This window comes from Microtus pennsylvanicus, chromosome 12, assembly GCF_037038515.1.
Source record: "Microtus pennsylvanicus isolate mMicPen1 chromosome 12, mMicPen1.hap1, whole genome shotgun sequence".
Classification (NCBI taxonomy): Eukaryota; Metazoa; Chordata; class Mammalia; order Rodentia; family Cricetidae; genus Microtus; species Microtus pennsylvanicus.
Window position 1 is genome coordinate 27,823,616 of NC_134590.1, and position 21,603 is coordinate 27,845,218.

Sequence of the window (21,603 nt, forward strand, 5' to 3'; positions counted from 1 at the left end):
CTAAAGGGTCCTCAGCAGCAGTCTCCTCTAGACTTCTACAGCCAGATTGTAACAGTGTCATAGCCAAAGACTTGCAGTTCCACAACTTCTGATACCTATTTCCCCCCAGGTTAACAACCTCCAATATTGGGACATGCATCAAATTCAACAGTTACAATCCTTTGCCCTGTGGTTCACGTACTGACGGAGATCAGTCCACTGCTACACCCCCATTGTCTTCTACTTCCTGGCTACTTTCCACTAAGGTTCCTTTCCAGTGTCCTCTGGGACAGAAATTCCAGTGCTCGTTCTTCTCAAAACTTCATTTACTCAGTCTTTAGCCCTGCTTCCAACTATTTCAAGTTCATTATGCTTGTCAGTCTGTCCAGTTTTAGCATCTGTAACTCTTCTACCACCATCAAGCAGGCCCAGGGTTAGCAGCTACCACAGTAGTCCTCAAGTCCATGTCTCACATGACACAGGTTCACAGTCATACTGTATTTCACACTAAAAAGACAAAACAATCCCTTAAGACTTGCCCTGGCCAGCCCTGTCTCAGCCAGTGACTGTACTCCTAGCTGAGCACGCACACTAAGCTGCGCATTCTCAACTTCCCTTCTACTCCCCCAGGTCGTTTGGAATCAGACCGCTCTTCTCAGCATCAGCACTAGCCATTTTCTTCACAGCCCTTGGTTTTTAACACTGAACTCAGTAAATATGCTTTCTACTGGCGTCACCATTACACAATAAAAAACCATTGACAAATATATAAAGACAGCACTGGCTACAGAAACACTCCTACTGACTACACTACTGCAATGCCCAACTGAATACCTCTAAGAACAAGTACTTGACTAGTTATTAAGCCATACAAGTGCTTTGTAGTTCAAAAATATTTTCTCATGACAATGAATTATGACAATGGGTAAACAATTAGAAGTCGTGATAAAGTCAAGATAAATTATTTTTCTTTTCTCTGAGTCACTTTTACACACCAAAATCATTGGTCTAAAAAGCATTTCAAAGAGTGATTTTATTTTATATCTTCTATTGTTTTCCTCATAAATTGATAAGGTGAGAATATCTATTTCTACAGAAATGGGTAAGACAGGCCTAAGAAAACTAAACGTCTTAAAACTGGAATGAAGCACAGGCAGAGCTGAAAATAGGACCTTGAAATCCCAGTGGCCTAGTGCACATTCTAACCGCATCAACACCGTCCCTCCTGTAACGATAAGCTTGAAATTTCATGTTCATTAACAATGATGGAGAAAACATGAAAAAAGTTTTACCTGGAGGTGGTACAGTTATTGGAATACCTAAAAAACAAGTGATGAAATTTAATATAGTAACTGGATTTCAGAACCTGGTATGTTTTTATGCCATCACCAAAACAACTTTGAAATAAAACCCCTGTCTCGGCACCCTGGCTTAGCACTCAAGAGAAGCGCTCTGTTTTCTTGCAGACCAACGATTCAAGTACAGCATCCAACTTCCCTGATGAAAAACCAGTCTACCAACTTCATAACAAGATTGCCCCACTAGCTGGAATCACAAATGAAGTTAAATGGCACATCACTTAAAAAGCACACATGTGACACAAAATATCAAACTCCGTAATGTGGAAAAACTCACTAAATTTGGTCATCAGAAACCAATTTTGTTAGTTTAACACTTAATGTAAATACTGCATGTAGGTAAAGATTACGGTGAGGCCAGTGTGGGCCACTCAAGTGTGAAGATTGCTTTGCTGCGGTTGCCAGGAGTCAATAGTCAATACTCTTTGATTTGAAGAAGCGGAAAAGAAGGCATAAGAAACTTACATATGAACACATGCATACACCCACACCCACATGAACAAAAACACATAATTGCCTTCTATAGGTGTTAGCAAAGCAATACTGGAGTGTCACTCAATTCTTTGTAACACATAGCCTCTAAGAAATAAACTATACATGAACATTCTAAATTTATACTGGTGAAATGTCCCTGTTAAGTACTAAGTAACTAAAAGTAAATCCTAATTTTAAATTTAAGAAATACATGAAAGCCAATGTATAACATGAAAACTGGAACTACCTTTAGTTAAAAAAAAAATGGCCTGCCAGGCAGTGGTGGCGCACGCCTTTAATCCCAGCACTTGGGAGGTAGAGGCAGGCGGATCTCTGTGAGTTCGAGACCAGCCTGGTCTACAAGAGCTAGTGCCAGGACAGGCTCCAAAGCCACAGAGAAACCCTGTCTCGAAAAACCAAAAAAAAAAAAAAAAAAAAAAAAAAAAGGCCTCACAAGTAAGAAAAAAATTCAGCTTTTTTATTAAAAGTTTTATATTATCAATAAATTCAATTATTCAAACAGTTTACTAAATCTTATCTTTAAAACTGTACCAAAATTAGCTCAAAGGAGGGGAACAAATCCACTTGCTAACTGCAGACTTTCAGGTGTTCGTGACCATGGAAAGCTGCAGCAGGCTGACTGTGAAATGTTCTGACCGACATGTTTTACTGGAAGAAGGCTGTCATGAATAAGAACTTAAGACAGCATTTGGCCTTAAAACACAGACCCAAGTACCTGATTTAATCCCACGAAATAAAAGGCTATAAAACCAGCAAGAGTGAAAAAGTACATAGGTCAGCCATGGCATTCCCAACCTACCAAACTAACACAGGCAATCCCATTTTCAGCTTTCCCAAGGTTTTGGTCTGATGCCTCTCATATCCACTGATGTCTAGCAGATAGCTCTAACCAAGAATCCCAACTGCAAAGCTAAATGAGGGAAGGCAGGCAGGCAGGCAGGCACAGTATGTTTTTATATATACTACCGACTGTTTCACATTTAATAATGTTTTTAATGTGTAAGACTACTACTAGATCAGTTCCCACTCTGTGATACTTTCATTCTAGTAATGCGATCTAAGTGCGTTTATGAATAACAAGCGCTACTCGGCTACACTTACTACAATGAGAATTTGTGCAAAAATGGCACAATTACTAGTCGGGGCCTTCAAAACTTAGTCCTCAAAAGTATGTAAACTGAAAACAAATACCGAAGGCATATGACCAAGTTAATTCCTCTAAGAGCAATAAAATTACTCTGTTGGTTAGTTTTGTGTCAATTTGATACAAGCTGGTGTCATTTGGGAAAAGGGACTATCAACTCAGAAAATGTCTCCATAAGACTATTCCATAGGCAAGTCTGTCCAACATTTTCTTAAAGAATGATTGATGTGGGAGGACACAGCTTACTGTGGGTGGGCCCAACCCGCCCACCCTGACACCCTGAGTTGTATAAGAAAGCAAGCTGAGCAAACCAGGAGGAAGAAGCCAGTAAGCAGCAAAAACTTTGCTTCAGTTCCTGCCTCCTTGTTCCTGCCTTGAGTTCCTTTGAAGATAGACTATGATGTGGAAGAGTAAGTCAAATAAAAATAAAACCCTTCCTCCCAAAGCTGTTTTTGCTCATAGTGTTTTATCACAGCATTAGATATCCTAACTAAAACAATTATTATCTGCCTTTAACTTTAATCTTACTATATAGTAGTATCAAAATCAACTAAGAATAGAGTAAAAGAAAAAACATCAGATACAGTTGTCTTTCCAGTTGGTGACCGTACAACAGAAAACTTCACGCTAGAAAAGGCTCTTCCAGTGAGACTTACTTCCTAAGATTCTGCTTCAGTGTAAACACTTGGTCACGGAAAGGACTATGAAGCCGATGAAACACACAACCAATTCCTTGACACTTCCCAGAAACATTTTCAAACAACTAAGGAAGTTTAGCAAGTGATATAACGGAAAACCATTTTCACTTAAAAATCTCCAATATTTAACACTTATTAAAGAAACAAAACAAAACAAGAATGTAAGGAATGGAAAATTCATTCCCCAAATCCACTTTTTCCTTCCTTGGACAACTCCAATAGACTCAAACATACAAATCAAGTGCTTTGCTTCTTTTGTATATGTATGTATAATTGCATGTACGTATGTATGTATGTATGTTTTTGTTTTGCTCTGAGACAAGGTCTCATTATGTAGCCTTGGCTAGTCTAAAACTCTCTAGATAAACATTCTGGCCTTGAACTCATAGACATCTACCTGCATCTGCCTTCCGAACTCTGTGGTTAAAGGCCTGTACCACACTTCTGGCCTTATTTTATTTATCTACAAAAATGATTATTTGTCTGGAAAGCCTTCCCTAGTGATAATATAAGCTTCAGCAAAGTAATTATCCATTCACATTCACGCACTTCCCTGCATCAGAACCACCTGGAGTTTGTGAGCACAGACTGCTGGGACATTCTAGAGATTCTCATTCAAAATGTCTAACATAATATAAAAACATATCTGTATTGCCAAGAAATCCTCAGGAGATGAAGTTGTTAGCCTGGGATCACACTGAGAACACTGGATTATAACCCACACTTCTAACCTTATCTTTAAGAGACTCAGTAATACAGTTGAAAAGTAAAACCAACTTTAAATTTTTATAAAGCAAAGGCATTATTTTCCTAAGACTAAAACACATCAACAATATATACTACTGTTAGACACTCAGAGGGAGTGGGAGGATGAACAGACACAAACAGACAGACAGACAAAACGTTTACCTTTTTCTGTATGTCATGATTATTCCTAAATGTAAAGGGGGTGGCGCACGCCTTTAATTCCAGCAGACACAAGAGGATCTTTGTGAGTTCGAGGCCAGCCTGGTCTACAAAACTAGTTCCAGGACAGCCAGGGCTACATACAGAAACTTTTTTCTCAAGGGGGAAAAAAAAGTGGGGGAGGCTAAAATCCCACCTGGGGACTGAGGCAAAGAAACAGAAAGGCTGTACTCCTGAAAATATTTAAAAAACAACAAAAAGTTACCTGTACCAGGAATTTCTGTAAATATTCAAGACACATAAAAAACAAAGCAAAACAAAACACCAAAAATTATCTTTAAATAAACTTATTTTCATCAGTGATTTGTAGAACCACACTAGGGAGCTTCTGACATGGTTCTATAATTCCTTCGTCCTGGTACAAATGCCTTTGCATACTTCTGGTATTTGAATCATCTTTTTTTTTTTTTTATTTATTAAGGATTTCTAGCAGGACATCACAGCTATTGTATGGCATATGCAAGACAAAACCAGCAAAAATAGTAAGACCACTTCCAAGAATGGGCTACAAAAGACAGTGATTTCTACTTTGCTGGCAGTCTTCCAATGGCTACCTCAGATGTTGGGAAAAACCACAGCCAGTGAGGACCTCAAGTCCTTTCAGCCCACAATCTAGAAAAAGAAGAAAAGGATGGAAACAGAGGACTTCCTGTGGCTACTCTTTGGGTTTAGCTCCCTGCACTCACCATATGCAGAAACACTGTAATTCCCCTTCCAGGGGATCTGACACACTCTATTCTGATCTCAACAGGTAACCAAGTATGCATGTCACATACACATAAAATGAAAATAAATAAATCTTTTAAAACAAGAAAGCTGACTTTTATCAAGTGAGTTTAGAGACTAACCTTCCTTAGTTAAATCCTTAGAAATGACTGTGAAGACTGAGAGAAAGGTTCAGGTAGAAAACTTTTCCTACTCCTAGATTCCTAACCCAGACAGTAACAATATGATTTTTAAGCTACTACATTCTAGATAATTTGTAACGTAGTATTAGAAACACAATAGTACCTACCTATCTTTTCTCTAATAAGTTCAAAACAAAGGGGAAAAGGGGCAGAATTATGTGAATTCTGTTTTTCACTAAATTCCAAACCTTATTAGTGCTATAATGTAAGTCTAGAAAAGCCTGGCATAAGCTATTTTTAATGTAAGCCAAAGTCGGAAATGTGTATTTTTAAAAATAGCACTTAACAGAAAAGCTTTACAAACTAAGCACATGAGCACAGACACATACACAGAACACTGCAGAATACTATAAAGTGCTGTTTTGCAAGTTGCAAAAGAAGAAAGTCATTGTAAAGGTATGATTTACAATCTATGATCACAAAATTTAAATCAACTGAGTTCCAGCATATTTCTTTTCTAAAACACTATCAAAAGCATAAGATTTTATATTTTTTAGTATCACTCAATCTAATTTATAAAATTTAATTCCTACAGAAAATAAAATTTCATCTCCAATTAAAACATATTTGATAGAAATGCCAATGTTTTAGAGAAAACTTACAGTTGATTTTATCAGATCTAACATACTAAAATTACTGGACGAACGGAGGAAACAGGCAGATATGAAAGCACACTTCAGCTCTACAAACTGCAATGATAATGGCACACTGAGGACTTAGCTTACTCAGTGCAGTTCCTTGCCAAAAACCCTGGGTTTGATCCCAGAACTCCACAAACTGGACATGGTTACAAATGACTGTAAACCTAGCACCATGAAGGTGGAGACAAGAACAGAAGTTTAAGGTTTGCTACACAGACCCTATCATTAAAAAAAAAAAAATTAAATGTGGGGCTCATACCTGTAATCTTAACACTTGGGTATGCAGAGGCAGGAGGACTGCTATTAAGTCTGAGGTCAACATGGGCTTTTCTTTTTAACGGCATGGTAGACGGCACAAGTGCTTGCTATGGAAGCAACATACCTGAGACTACAGTCATGTAAAAGTGCAGGATAAGGGAGTGCACCTGTAATCCAAATCTGCGGGGAAGCACAGCAGACAGGCAGACCAAGACTACCTGGCCAGCCAGCCTAGCTGAGCAGTCAAGCTCCAGGAGCAGTAAGAGCTGAGAAATCCTGCCTCACCTAATAAGGCAGAGAGCAGTAGAGAAAGACACGTGAAGTGGACCTCTCGCCTCCACAGGAGCACACCATGTGAAGGCTGGTGACACCCACCCCTACACAACAGACAGCATTATGGTTTCAGTATCCATACAAAAAGGGACATGAAAAACTCATCTTAAGCTTTCAATAGCTATAAAATTAACATATAAAACAGAATGTAACAGCAAAGCAAATTAACATTCAAAAGTCTAAATTATAAGCTTTCCCTAAAATTAGTTCAATATCATCAAATTCTTTTTTAGAAACAAAATAAGCCAAACACCAATGGACAAACATGATCATTCCTCTATAAGCAACCTAGAAAAATAAAATGCAGAGACAAGAAGAACAGAGACCAACACCTGGGAATTGATGTAGTGAGTCTTGACTAGGCAGAAACACGGTGGGGATGGATGACGAAAAGGTTTAGGGATGTGATGTAACAAAATAAATAACAGTCACAAATGGTTAAAATAATGAATACAAACATTTGACAACAATCATTGACATAAAAAATAAGCTGGCCTAGAACACCAATCCTACTAATTTTACAGTATTTTACTCTAATTTTCAATTATTTCAAAACTAATGCATCCAGCTAAACATAAGATAATGCAAGCCCAGTAACTGAATGGATTAAAGAATATCTAATTCTGCTCTTTACAGGTCCCCTGACCTCTGAACTCAGAAGTATCTATGCCCATCACCCTAAAGGGGAGGAAAAATTCTAAGATGCTATATTCAATAGTGCACATGCACAGTCCTGTGACAGAGCCTTCTTAGCAGGTACAGATCCACTGCAACTTGCTTAGTAAAGAGAACAGACAGAAACCTGTATGGCATTGTGCAGTTCTATTATTTTCAAGTTAATCACTTAAATTTTAAAACCTCACTAGTATCCATTTCAGGTGTCATTCTAAAACAAATGAGTTTACAGATGGACTGTACTCAAAGCAGTACCTTAGAAAGGAAGCATTCAATGTACTAGATAAACTGGTTTAGTGGTTCAATTATTACTTTGAAAAGCACAGACCCCTACTAAAGTTTTCCTGAAGCATATTATAAAATTTTTTGATTCATTAGACAGTGAAAAGATTGTAAATTACAGAAATTATGACTAATTACTATTTGTTGTCAAATTACCACTACTACTGTGGTTATATTAAGTATTTTAGCATTTCCAGAAGTCTCTCCATCTATGTCTGAAGTAGCCTCTTCTTCATTTTCTGTCCCTCTGTGTTCCTGAGGAGATTTGGTTCACACATGTCTGCAGATGGATGTTTGAGGGAAAGAGAAGACAATATATCTCCTATCGACTAGCTGACAGTGTCTTGGGAAAGAGCTGTTTCTGTTAACTTACATTTAAAATTTTTTTTAAGATGTTATTTATGTATGTGGCTGTTTCGTATAAATAAATGTGACACATGCATGCCCAGTACTCTTGGATGTCTGAAGAGAGCATCAGATCCTTTGGAGCTGGAGTCACGGATGGATGTGTACTACCATGAGGGTGCTGGGAACTGAACCCAGGTCTTTTGCAAAAGCAGTAAGCATTTAGAGGCTGAACCATCTCTCCATACCTATCAGGCCATAATTTTAAGAACTATTTAAGAACACTCATTACGTGAGTATTCTTATAAACCTCGAGAGTTGACCACAAATTTCAACTTCCAAACCAGGGGATATCTATGAATTTACTTAGGCTATGATAAAAGGTGTAAAGTAGGTCAAATGGTAGTGGTGCACGCCTTTTAATACCAGCACTTGGAAAGCAGATGCTGGCAGATCTCTGTGAGTTCAAGGCCAGATTGGTCTTATAAGTTAGGTCTATTCCAAGCAAATCTAAACATGTAGTATCATTTTCTTTCTGTTTCTTTAAAGATCATTTATCTATTTATTTACTTACTTATTATGTATACTGTGTTCTGTCTGCATGTTTGCCTGCACACCAGAAGAGGGCATCAGATTTCATTATAGATGGTTGTTAGCCACCATGTGGTTGCTGGAAATTGAATTCAAAACCTCTGGAAGAGCGGTCAATGCTTTTAACCTCTGAACCATCTCTCCATCCCCATCATTTTATTTTCTTAATAAGAAAAAGCTATTAACATCCAAAAGTATGGACATTACTATATGTATAATATTTAGAGAGAATTAGTTTTATGAAAAGTTACTATTAAAATAAATTTAAAGAAAGTCTCAAAAGGATTTTCCTCCTTTATGTTTCCAAAAATAATTTTTTTTTTTAAAAAAAGGGTGTTTAAGAAAAACAAAGTACCTTTCAAGAGGCAGTACCTGAAGAGACTCTAGCCGACCCAGCTTTCTTTTACAAGGCACATGAGATTCTACAGTGGCTTCAATCCCACGGCACCTGTACATCCTGCTCTCACTTAGCTGGTGAGTGCCTACAAATCCACACAGTTCAGCTGTGCAAAACTGAGTGAATGCACTACCTCGCAATCTGAAAGCCACATGTGGTGCATGGAAACATAAACATGTGACTGGCTAGTTCTATCAGCCAACATACTCAGGGAATGCCAGTGTATACACAAGACTCGCACTGTGGGAGACACAGACTTATATATGTGGGAACAGCACACACAAGAGTAAAAATAGGACCAATTCAAATGGAATGGACTGATAACTCCAGGTAGCAAACATGCCGTGGTCGCATACTACTTAAGTAAGGAGGGAAAGCAGGAAACTGAGCATTAACTTTATAATTCGACTAATCTACAGGAAAATGGTACTATATAGTACAATGTCACAGATAACCTGAACATTATTCAAAGACTTGTTACCTTCATAAAAATTACATATTTTGGGGCTGGAGAGATGGCTCAGAGGTTAAGAACTGACCGTTCTTCCAGAGGTCCTGAGTTCAATTCCCAGCAACCACATAGTGGCTCACAGCCAGCTAGAATGAGATCTGGTGCCCTCTTCTGTCATGTAGGCATGCATGCAGGTAAAACACTGCAACAAAATAAATATCTTTTAAAAATTATCTATTTTGCTTTCATTTGATTTATTTTGTATGTAGGAGGGGTGGTAGAAGTAGGGAGTCAACTAGATGTCAAGAAGTCAATACTCTCCTTTTACATGTGGATCCTAGAATCAAATTCAGATCATCAGGCTTGGTAACAAGTGCCTAACCCAGTGAGCCATTGTTTCAGCCTAATACTATTGTTAATATAAATAAGCGTAAAATGGCAAAGAAATTAGTGTAATTTTACCATCTGCTAAAATGAAAAACTTCCATTGCCTATCACCAATATCCTACAGTCTCCTAGTATTCTGTAACCCAAAGTCCTCTTCACTACTTCATACCTTCCCTTCTGCTGTCTTGGTCAATGTGTTTTAAACTTACATATAAAAATGTTAGCCATATGAAGATACTGCACTATTAGTAAGTAACATTGTTTTAAATTTTTCTCAGTCACATGCAAAAACATACATGCATCTGAAAAACATTATGCTAAGTGAATCAAAACAAATACAAGGAGTCTAAGACTGAATGGATGAACTCACATGTGAAATCTAACACAAACTCAGAAAAATGCAGAGCAGAACAGAAATTAACAGAAGCTGGGATGAGTTAGAAATGGGAAATGTTGTTTGCTAGGGTACAGAGTTTCAGTCTTATACATTTACTGTACAGCAAAGACCACAGTTAGTTACAACTATTTATTTCAAAATAGCTTAAAGAAAAGATTCTGAGGCTAGAGAGGTGGATCAGCTGTTAAGAGGACCTGAAGTCAGTTCTCAGAACCCATATTAGGCAGTTCACAGCAACATGTACAGCTGCAGAGGGATCTGTACCTCTGGCCTCTACGGACACGTGAACATATGTACACGTACTCACACATGACACACGTGAACATATATATATAAATAAATTCAAAATTTTTAAAGGATAGATTTTAAATAGTTTTACCATAAAATATGGTGACTACGTAAAATGAAGGCATGTTAATAAGCTTAAAATTATTCCATAATGAAAATACATAAATCAAAACACATTGTGGAGCTGGGGATATAGTTTAAGTACTGACTGTTCTTCCACAGGACCTGGGTTCAATCCCCAGCACCCACATGGCAACTCACAACTGTCTGTAATTCCAGTTCCTGGGGATCCAACACCCTCACATGGAAATACTTGCAAGCAAAATACCAACACACATTAAAATAAATGAATTAAAAAAAAAACCACTGAGCATCATAAACAAATACAGTATTTGTTGATTACAACAAAGAAGACCCTAAGAGAGACATACACGGATCTAATCTATATGGGAAGTAGAAAAAGACAAGATCTCCTGCATAAATTGGGAGTGTGGGGATCATGGAAGAGGTTAGAAGGGAAGAGGAAGGGAAGGGAGCAGAAAAATACATATAACTCAATAAAAACAATAAAATATTTGATTAAAATAAAAATTTTAAAGAGTTTTAAATTTTCAAAAAGAAACTTCAATACTAGTAAAGAATTTTAGTATTAATAACGAACTTTAGTACTAGTAAAGTTGAGCATATTCAAAGCTTCATTATTTTGCATCTTATCCCCTTTTCTTATCTTCTCGAGAATACGGGTTTCATTTAAGAAGCACATTATCATTATGAATCACCTAAGTCCCTTTCATCTGGTTAATTCTCCACAAAGACTCAAGAGTCACAGGCGGAGTCTAAGATGACTGTGCTCCGTCTGTCTAGAAACACTACCCTGGGGAGGAACATCTGTCCTACTGCATTGGCCTCTAGTCCAAAAGAACACATTTGTCTCAAACCATTTCTCGTGATATTTCCTCATCTTATTTCAAAGTTGAAGTGAGAGTAAAGGACTGTAAGGTGTTAAGAACACAGGGCAGACGGGGAGCTGACATCTGCAGGTAGGGATAAGCACCGGGGAAGAAGCAGGCTGGTTCTGGACTGAGCACAACAGACACCTTACAGCAGGCGGCTCAGTCACGGTACAAGAGTAAGTAGAAGCCACATGTACTGAGTAAAAAGAGAAGGCAAATCCTAAGGCATGCTTCCTTGTAATCCAAGGGACCTGAAAACAGTTTCCACTTACTATTGGCATTCTCCTAGGGAAGACTGTAAATTAAATGTCAATCAAGCTGCTGGTGTCCCAAAAAGCTGGTTAAGGCAAGAAGCACTGAAAACTTACTGAAGGAAGGTAAGAAGTCCACTGGGTGAGTTTTGGAGACTTTTTCTTGTATTACTAGTGCTCTGAGTTTCTAACTCTCAAAGTAGTTAAAAACATAACATTGAATTTCTGTGTTGTGTTAAGAAATAAACATTAAACACCCAAGACTCAGTGGTTATCTCCTAAATGGAACCCATCACACAGATTCTGATCACTAGACTAATTCCAATCTCACAATGTATCATTTTTTGGACCTATTTAATTCTAAGAGAAAGTGTAAAACCTTTTTCAATACAAATCAACACAATAATAGCATCTTCAGTTTGTGGCTATTTTTATAGTCAAGGTCAATACTATAAAAATCCTATAAAAATCTGTTTATCCTTTTCTACTTTAAAGTATTATCTCTGCTAAGCTAAAATAACAAGATATAATAAATAATAAATACAAGAATAAATAACAAGATTCAGTATGAATCTACTAAAGATAAAATGTTACTTTTAATGTAGAATAATCAATCAAAGTAGTGTTTCCGGATACAGATTTCCACTTCCCAGATCAAAGTAAAGGAACACTAGGTACTAGTGAAAGGCCTCTCCCTGCTTCCTACCTGGAGGTGGGATCAGAGGAGGAGCAGTGCTGACAGTTGGAGGAGGTGGAAGAAATGGAGGCGGTGGAAGGTGAGTAGGAGGAGCCCCTGGCGGGAAAAATGGAGGTGGTTTGCTGAAATTGTTGTCCACTTCAGTAGCAGATCTGTCAGAAAGGACCTAAAAGTAAAGCATAATTCATCAGCACGCTAAATAAATGTTGAGCAGAGTTTGGTCAGTTCACTCCATTCATTCTAAAAAGGGAAATAAAAGGCACATGGTGGGGGGGGGGTAATATTTCTAAGCCATGTGTGTTATATGTACATACTTGAGTACAAGCTCATACACCTACTTTTTAAAATGTTCATACTCAAAGCCTAGGATTAAAAATTAGACTACCAAAAATGTTTTTTTTTCAGTAAAAATTAACAAAGCATCAGGTTATAAACAAACACTTCATAAACACAATACAGCAAATACCACACTTTAATCTCAGGCAAAGTTTAAGTGCTGGAGTTAGTTACAGTCAGTATAAATTATGCCCTAAGAAATTCATATGCAAGTAGGCAGGCATATGAGGACCTAATATCTCCACATGGAAAGTGTTAAACATTTATTAACAGGTGGAAAATAAGCAGCTATGAATGTAAATAACTTTTCATGTGAGCATCTGTTAAGAGCAAAAGTTCCCACTGAAAAAGAATGCAGTGTTGACTGTGCGAATAGCTAAGAACAAGAAAATCCAAACTTACTAAAGCAATGCAGGAAGGTGACCTCCACAAATTGGAATGTCTAACAGTCACATGACAGATTCTGATATGCAATGAGCTTAATAGCAAAACAAGCTAATGCAATATATATTTACACTCCTGAATTCTTACTAAAACATACCATTTAAATATGTTAATTTTTATTAATTTTTTTCTACATTTAAGTACAATAATTTTCTGAGTATTCTACTCATAATCTAGTAAAATTGGAAACCATCTCAAGAAATCTTAACATTTTAATGGTAAGAAGAACTATCTTCTATGTTTACAAAAATTACCTTTAAAATGCTAAAAAAAGCGTATTTAATATACTTTGTTGACAATAAACAGCTAGGTGGTAGAGCTCTAGATTCTTTCCCCTTCATTTTCTTTTCAATGAGATTATATAGTATTGTTCATAACAAGGAAAGGAAAATTTCACTCACAGGAACTGAGAGGTTATAAATTCTAAATGGAAAGCTTTTCCAGTAAGTACAAATAACGCTGAAGGTTTTGCATATGAAATCCCTTCATAACAATGAAAGCAACTAACACTGACTAGCACTTCAGGGGTCTACATACATACATTGCATCGATGAAACTAGACTACAGAACAGCTGATTTTAAATACAAAACCTGTATATTGCTGTTTTCGTTTGCCCGCCGTCTTCCTTCTACTCGGCTGATGGTTATTGTTTGACCAATGACATCAATTGCACCGGGCAATCTCCTGAAACACAAGAGTTGAAGCAATTTAGTTTCGTCTAGTTAGATGAATGAAGAATAACAGAAATATTAACAAATAAACAGCCTTTATGATGTACTTTTAAAGTAAAAATTTATTGAAAGAATTTCTCTGAAGTAGATTGTTCTCACTACTTTGCAATTTGATATTTAAAAGAATATCATTTTACTAAAGTAGTTTGCAAACAAATTTATCTTTGTGGAATAGAATCAGATAGTAAATGCTAGACCAGCTGAAATAAAATGTGTGAAGCACTGCAGTTCCACAAGTAATTCTATTCCTCAAACCCTTGGAGTTCTCCAGAAGGGCTAGAAAAGAGATCATGGTCATTTTCACACACAAACACACCACATACACCATTCTCCATAGTGCTACAGTCCAGGCTTTGAGACCTTAAAAGAAAAAAATGAAACCATGTTTTCCCTTCTAGTTACTCTCCTTTAGGCTAACACTCTAAGCACTCAGAAGCCTGGCTTACCTGTCATTGCTATGTACGATCCTTCTCAAATTTGAGAGGTAAAGATAAATTATCTACCAGAAATCATGTTACACACCTAAAATAGACACTCAGTAGGCTAATTTTTCTTTTTTAATAAAAGCTATTACGTAGTTGAGGAAGGGCTTTTAGAGCGTATATGCTGAACAAGAAAGAGGAAATCACTTGCAGAACAGGCTATGAAAAGTGGATGAAAGAAGTGTTTTAGCCGGGCGGTGGTGGCGCACGCCTTTAATCCCAGCACTCGGGAGGCAGAGGCAGGCGGATCTCTGTGAGTTCGAGGCCAGCCTGGTCTACAAGAGCTAGTTCCAGGACAGGAACCAAAAGCTACGGAGAAACCCTGTCTCGAAAAATAAATAAATAATAAAAAAAAAAGAAGAAGTGTTTTGCTTTTCAGTACTAACAATTCACACTCTAAACTTCACAGAAGAAAAAATCCTTAAAAGAAATCTATCAAAGGTGAAAGAAACAAATACAAAACAAAATTAGGGTATATTTGTTGTATATGGTAACAACAAAGTGCAGAGTACAACTAATTGACATAATAATTGGATGGTAAAACTAATTTTCATATCTGAAACCTTCTAACCTCATGAACTACATGTGCTTCTTTCCAACAAGGTAAGTAATTCACCTTTGAAAACATGAGGGCTTTCCTGGAAATAATGCATTAGCAAATTTGTTTCCAGTAACTATTATTTTACAGCCCTGAGAATAAGGAGTGCCCATCATTGAAGTACACAAGGATATCAGGGATGTCATCCACATATAAGTCAGGATCCTTCACTGTCTTCTACACCAGCCTTGGCCCTCTAGTAAAAAGCTCAGATACAAATCAATGTCAATAATGACCACGTTGTGCTGACTTACTCCTGCACTTTTAAGACAACAAAACAACATTCAAGCCTTTCTAACTGTATGTGAATCACTGACTTCCTAGCATCCCATAAAAGCAATGAGCAAGAGTAGTGCACAAATCGTAGAGACATTCTGTTTAAACATTTATTTTCATTTTTATTCAGTTCTGCGCAGGTACCCACGCAGGCCAGAATAAAAGTGTTAGATTCCAGGGAGTTGGAGTTCTGTAGTTACAGGCAGCTCACAGCCACAGAATGTGAGGTGCTGGGAATCAAACACCAATCCTTTGCAAGAGCAGCAAGTTCTTATAACCACTAAGCCCCTGAGATTCATAGAACTTAATATCCTCCGCTATAATTGGGGAAATAGCCAGACTTTTACATATAGGAGAAAAATCCAAACACAAGGAAAGCAAAAAGTCCTCGAATTTGTACCTTAAAATAATACAAAACTATGCAGATCACCGCTTCCTATTAAAGCATGTGCCCTCTGCCCTTGGACTCCTACATACTGTAAGATGTGGTGCTTATTTCCTCACCGTTTACAACCACCAAAATTTCAATATCAAAATCTACTTCCTTTCTTACTATTTCCCACCACAGAATTGGTCCCTCTCCCAGTTCTGAAGAGTATTTCCATCAAAAGTACTCTGCCACATTTGTTCGGACTGCGAGTTTCCTGACTCAATAAAGGCGTCCACTGGAAAGCAAGCCTCAATACAAGATTAACTTTGTTGTGGGATGACTGCTAACAAACTGTCTCTTAGCACTGATCACCAGAATTTTCAGTTTTAAGAACTCCAGAAATATCAGGAAGGAAGCAAGCAGCTCTTCAACTTTCCCTAAATGAAGAGCATAATTAGTTTTCTCAGCTTTAAGTGGGATAATCACAAGAAATTCAAGATAGTAAATACCATGTTTATAAAAGCAAAACAGCGGAGAAGTCGGTTTTCAGAACACAGCCCCAACGGAGGTACAAAACACTGCAGTTGCCTCCATTCCCTAAGACCTCCTTGCTCAGGTTTTTGTAAAAAACAAAACAACAACAACAACAACAAAAAAACCCACACACACCAACTAATTCACTTTTATTATAATGAATTTGACATTTTGTTCACAAGTGGGTTATGACATATTCATAGATGTAGCAAAGTAAACATAAGTAACATGTAACACAATGGAATAATTAAAAATTCCATTAGTTCTGAGCCACATTATGGGTGAATACACTGAGTCACATTAGTCCCTGACTGTATCCCCATTAACTTTCCCACTCCACCATCTTGAGGATTAAACCCAGGGCCTCAAGTTATGCTAGTTCTCTACCAACTCTCCATGAAAACCCTCAGCAGTGCTGCACGACAGCAAGAGCTGCCGGAACGCAGATGTCAGCATAGTGCGTCTAGGCTCACCGGGCTCCAAACCTGCTCAGCTATGCCGAGTCAGCTACTGCTAGTACCACAACTCTTCATATTAGACTCAACCGTATGGTAAAAAGCAGAGACAGAAACTAACCACTCTGGATATCTGAGTTTATCTACAGCTTCAGTAGACTCTTGTTCATAAGAGTTTCCATCTTGCAGATATCCTACAACTACGAAATCATCTCTGAAATCAAATTAAAATGTCTTATTTTGATGATTCTGATGTCCCAGAAAGAATAAAGGGCAGCTAATAAAGATAAAACTGGAATTTCTCAATGGCAATTAGAGGTCAAACTAAGATACAGACAGAAGCAATTTGCAATCTCTGTCATCATTTTATGTCTAAGCTAACCACTTAACAGGAAGGGCAAAGGAATCCTAGCGCACAGCTATCTAGTGTGTATGATAAAAAGCATTAGTCTGCAAATGGCTTGTTGGTAATTCTAGAACTTGTATTAATTGAGTACTTTAATTATATTTATAACTTACAACTTATGACACAACAACCATTATTTGAATTTTTATATGAGAATACAGAGCAAACTTATACCCAATGAATTATTTTTGGAAGAAAGTATGATAGTTTGCAGTAATTTTTAAATTTTATTGGTAATAAAACACACAAGAAATGTGTTTGCCTAAAAAATCTAGTACATATTACATTTAAAAAACCAGAGTTTTGTAAAATGATGCTAACTATAAAAGAAAAATACAATATTAAAAGCAAACATAATTTCCTTATAAAAAAAAGTATGACAAAACCCAACAAATACCACTTAGAGCCCCCAAACTGACTGGCACTCAGAAATGAATTACAACCATATGCTTTAAAAAGTACCAAAACCAGACAAAATGTGCTTATCTGTATGACAAAAGCAAAAGTATATTTCACAGATCCACTCTTAAATGCTGTGTAAAGCACAACAGTGTGAGGCTTAATAATATCAGGCGAGCCCAACAATGGTAAAGTTTCATCTAAGGAAGAGCAAACGTTCTTAACTAGCACATCTCTCTTTCTAAGGATCCAAACCCAAGGTGATAATACGTGTGAGTAAAATGCAGATGACACCACTGTGTGAAGTCAAGTTTACAAATGAGTCATCTCTACAAAGAAAATCCAGAACACCATCTAGCTTTATATTTATAGTCTGAGGGTTTTTTTCATAAGAGTTCCTAATAAAAACTAAGCAGCAGACACATTTCAAAGATTTGTTCTCTCAGAAAAAAATAGCATCTGAGCTTTTCTTATATTAAAACAATAGATTTATTTATTTTATATGTACAGATGCTTTTCCTGCATGCTTATCTGTTCACTATGTGTGTGGTGCCTATAAAGGCAGAAGATGGGGTATGATGCCCTGAAACCAGAGTTAGACAGTTGTGAGCCTCCAATGGAAGCTGTGAACTGAACCCACATCCTGTCCAAGACCAACAAGTGAGCTTAACCACTGAACCATCTCTCCAACCCCAATGTTTGAATTTCCATATGACCGAATAAAAGACAAATGTAGCCAGTTGTCTCAATCAAGTCATATATCTAAACATATAGCTGTAACCTCTCTTGAGCTGCTGTAGGAAAGAATGAACCGACAAACAAGACAACTTAAATTCACGAATGGGAATGAGGATATTTTAGACGGCGTGAAGAGCACAAACAATGGAAGAATGTAGAGAAAGTATTGTGTAGGATGTCTAATGTAAAATATCTACCATACAGCTTGCAAATGAAGACACACAATACCCTTCTGAAAGCCAGAAATTATAAATTAAATGAACATTACATAAAAGACTCACTTAGTCTATAAATGTTATCAATGCCAGCTCTCGGTACAGCTCCATCTATCATTCTAGCGCAAAACTCCACTGTAAGCTTGCATTTGATTCCAATCTTTCAGCCAACCCAGAATCAAGCCTCTAAGTCAATCTGGGAGGTAATTTTGCTGGCCAGGATAAATATAAATTCAATTACTATGCACGACATCAAATTATTATATAATATCACTAATACAAGTATTAAAATTCTGAATTACATTTCATTGCTAACAATATGAAAAACATTCTATTTGACTCCACATATCAGAACTAACTTTACTTAAAATAATTTCAAATTTCTCTTAATTCCACATGTAAAACTTTACTTTCATTTAAGTATAATTAAAATTTGTCACTGAAGACTATTGAAATAAGTTATTTTATCACTCTTCTTTTAATCTACTATGTATTTTGATGGGCATGGGCTTTATTTATTTAATGTGTAAGAGTGTTTGTGTTCACACATGTCTGTGCACTACATGCACGCCTGGTGCCCATAGAGGTCAGAAGAAGGCATCAATTGCCTAGAACTGAAGTGACAGTGATTGTGAACCACCACAGTGTGTGATGGAAACTAAGCCTGCAAGAGCAGTAAGTGCTTTTCATCTCAAAGCCACCTCTTCAGCACCCCACCCTGTTTTTATTCTTAACCCACCAAAAATCACACACATAAAATTGTTCTGAAAATTTTTACCTTATTGGTTATACCTATACCAATAATTAGGGTATTTTTATAAAAAGTCAAAATACTGTCTTTGACATGAATGCCTACTTTTTTATTTGACATGAATACTTATTCTTTTCTAATGGCAAACCTCAAACTGACTAGAAATTTTTACAATTCACTAAGAATAATAAAGCTTCTACAGGGGGAAAAAAAACTATGAAAATCAAACTTTCTTTTGATAGTGTTGCCCCCCCCCCTGCTTTTTGCAAAATGCTACAAACAAAAGCATCTGCCATAATTTACATATCTAAAAGCTTTTAAACAAAAGTGATTAAAATCAAACCACCACAAGATCATTAGTACATGACTTACACATAGGAAGCATAAAATTCATATAGGAAGCATAAAATTCTTCAACAACACAAAACAAAGCCAAATAACAAAATTAGTCCTTGTTTGGTTGTAATCATTTAAATCTCAAAGGGCATCTTAAAATTATCCTGGTCAATACATCTGAGTCATACACTAAAATAGTCATCTCTCGTACTATCATAGGCAATGCATTCTATGGACAGCAGTGCTCAGCTCACTGTATCCTTCAGGAATGAAGTTATTCCCATTTCACAGACTTAGAGAAATTGTAGTGTGTGTCTATGGCTGTACACATTGTAAATACAAAATTTAGAACATGAATCAAAATTCTATGGATGGTGGGATCATGAGTCAACCTGTTAACAAGGGCAGTTGGTAGACCACCTTACAGGAAGAGTAGGCTTTTACACTGTAGCTGGATAGAAATAGAAAGATTCTGTGGAGTCAAATTTTGCAAGTCCCAAAGCGAGTTCAGAAAGTTGCACTTCATGTATAAGCAGTGAAAAATAGCTGAGAATATCATAAAAAGATGTAAAAGAGCAAAGATTAACATGCAACAAGGGGGAAAGAAAAATAAATTCAGAACACCCATTAGTGTGGTTCAATGTAACAATTACATAATATAAAAGGCCAAAAGGATGAGGAAGACACATGCTGGCTCTCAGTAAATGCCTCAATTGCAATCTGAAAAAGCATCACTGGGGAAAAATATGGTATAGTCTCAAAACTAGTTACCTTATTATATACTAAGAGACAAAATAATACCAATGATCTAAAGATGAGGAAGTAGCCAATGTTTAAATCAGCCTTACCTTAGATCAGGTGACTCGGCCCTCCCATATCGATCCTGCCACTTCCCAACGCTTGAACTGGCTTTTCTGGAGGCAGTACTTGTCTGAGACTGAGAAGAGGTGCTGTTTCTGGTGAGATAAATTTTCTGTGTTTTTTCTTACATACTGTTGTCTCTAGCCCCCCTCGTTCTGTTTATCTTTTTCCTGGCATGCTTTTTCTCAGGTGCTCTGATATGTTCCTACAGTACCATTCTTTTACGTCATAAAGTGCTTGCTGTAGAACCAACACCTGGAGGCATTTTAATCTAGATGTTATTTAATTTAGATGTTATCTGATCAACTCTAGAACACTGTTAGAAAAACTTTTCAACATAGTATGGTGTCAAGATGGAGAAACGAAAAAAGAATCAAGGCTATGCCCAAATAATTATCAAGAAACAAATTCCTGTGCCTTTATGAATGAATAACAATCTCTGCCATTTCATAAACTCTCAATCAAAACTCATAATGTTTCCTCTTTGCTCTTCAATAACACATAGCTGTCAGTACAACCAGGTAATAGTAGGGCTCTAATTTGTTTCTTAAAAACTTTGATAAACTAAAATTTCATTTCAAAGATTAACTCTTTCCATTTAAATTTCCAGCTGTTTAATCCCCAGTGACATGCTCCACACGAAGTTTAGCTAGGCACAATGACACTCGGAAGGCTGAGACAGGAAGATCACCACAGAAAAGACCATCACAAAAGTAAGGACAGCTATTTCTATTCTTGCCAATCCTGTGAAAGATCAACGTTCTTTCAAAGCTACTAAAAATACACGTTTCTAAGTCTACTTCTGGAAACAAGTACCCAGGAAAAATGAACTACAAACGAATTGAAGTGAACCTGGAGCAACAACTCCACAGACACCACTGGAGAGCCCTCCCCGACCATGGCTCTTTGTTCCATATCCTACATGTATGAAAAGAAAGGAAAAGAAATGCTAAGAGTGAGCAGGTTAAAAGAACCAATAAGACTATAGCATGTGAATAGATGTTTTCACCACTCATCCTCAGTCTAAAACAGAACAGAAAGAACTGCTAACGAATCCTGAATTCTATTCTAATTGTGTGTGTTTTAATGGCTAAGCAGAAATTCCAAATCTATTAGGACTGTATTTGATTATGAATCAAATGAGTAATATACTGAAGCTGTTGGGAGCCAGATTAT

The 21,603-nt window shown here is 36.9% G+C and overlaps 1 protein-coding gene across 23 annotated transcripts in view; it reads right to left on the reverse strand.

Moving 5' to 3' along the window:
- The window catches only part of Fip1l1 (factor interacting with PAPOLA and CPSF1), a 62,706-nt gene that overhangs the window by 13,453 nt on the left and 27,650 nt on the right, over positions 1 to 21,603 (reverse strand). For 6 of the 23 annotated variants that reach the window (XM_075943012.1, XM_075943015.1, XM_075943019.1 and 3 more), the window contains 4 exons: positions 20,415 to 20,522; positions 13,866 to 13,959; positions 12,504 to 12,660; positions 1,272 to 1,298 (listed from right to left, as the gene is read on the reverse strand). In XM_075943012.1, coding sequence (XP_075799127.1) covers positions 1,272 to 1,298; positions 12,504 to 12,660; positions 13,866 to 13,959; positions 20,415 to 20,522 — 386 coding nt within the window. The remainder of the gene's footprint in view (positions 1 to 1,271; positions 1,299 to 12,503; positions 12,661 to 13,865; positions 13,960 to 20,414; positions 20,523 to 21,603) is intronic. The other 17 variants (XM_075943017.1, XM_075943013.1, XM_075943021.1 and 14 more) reach the window with 3 other exon arrangements.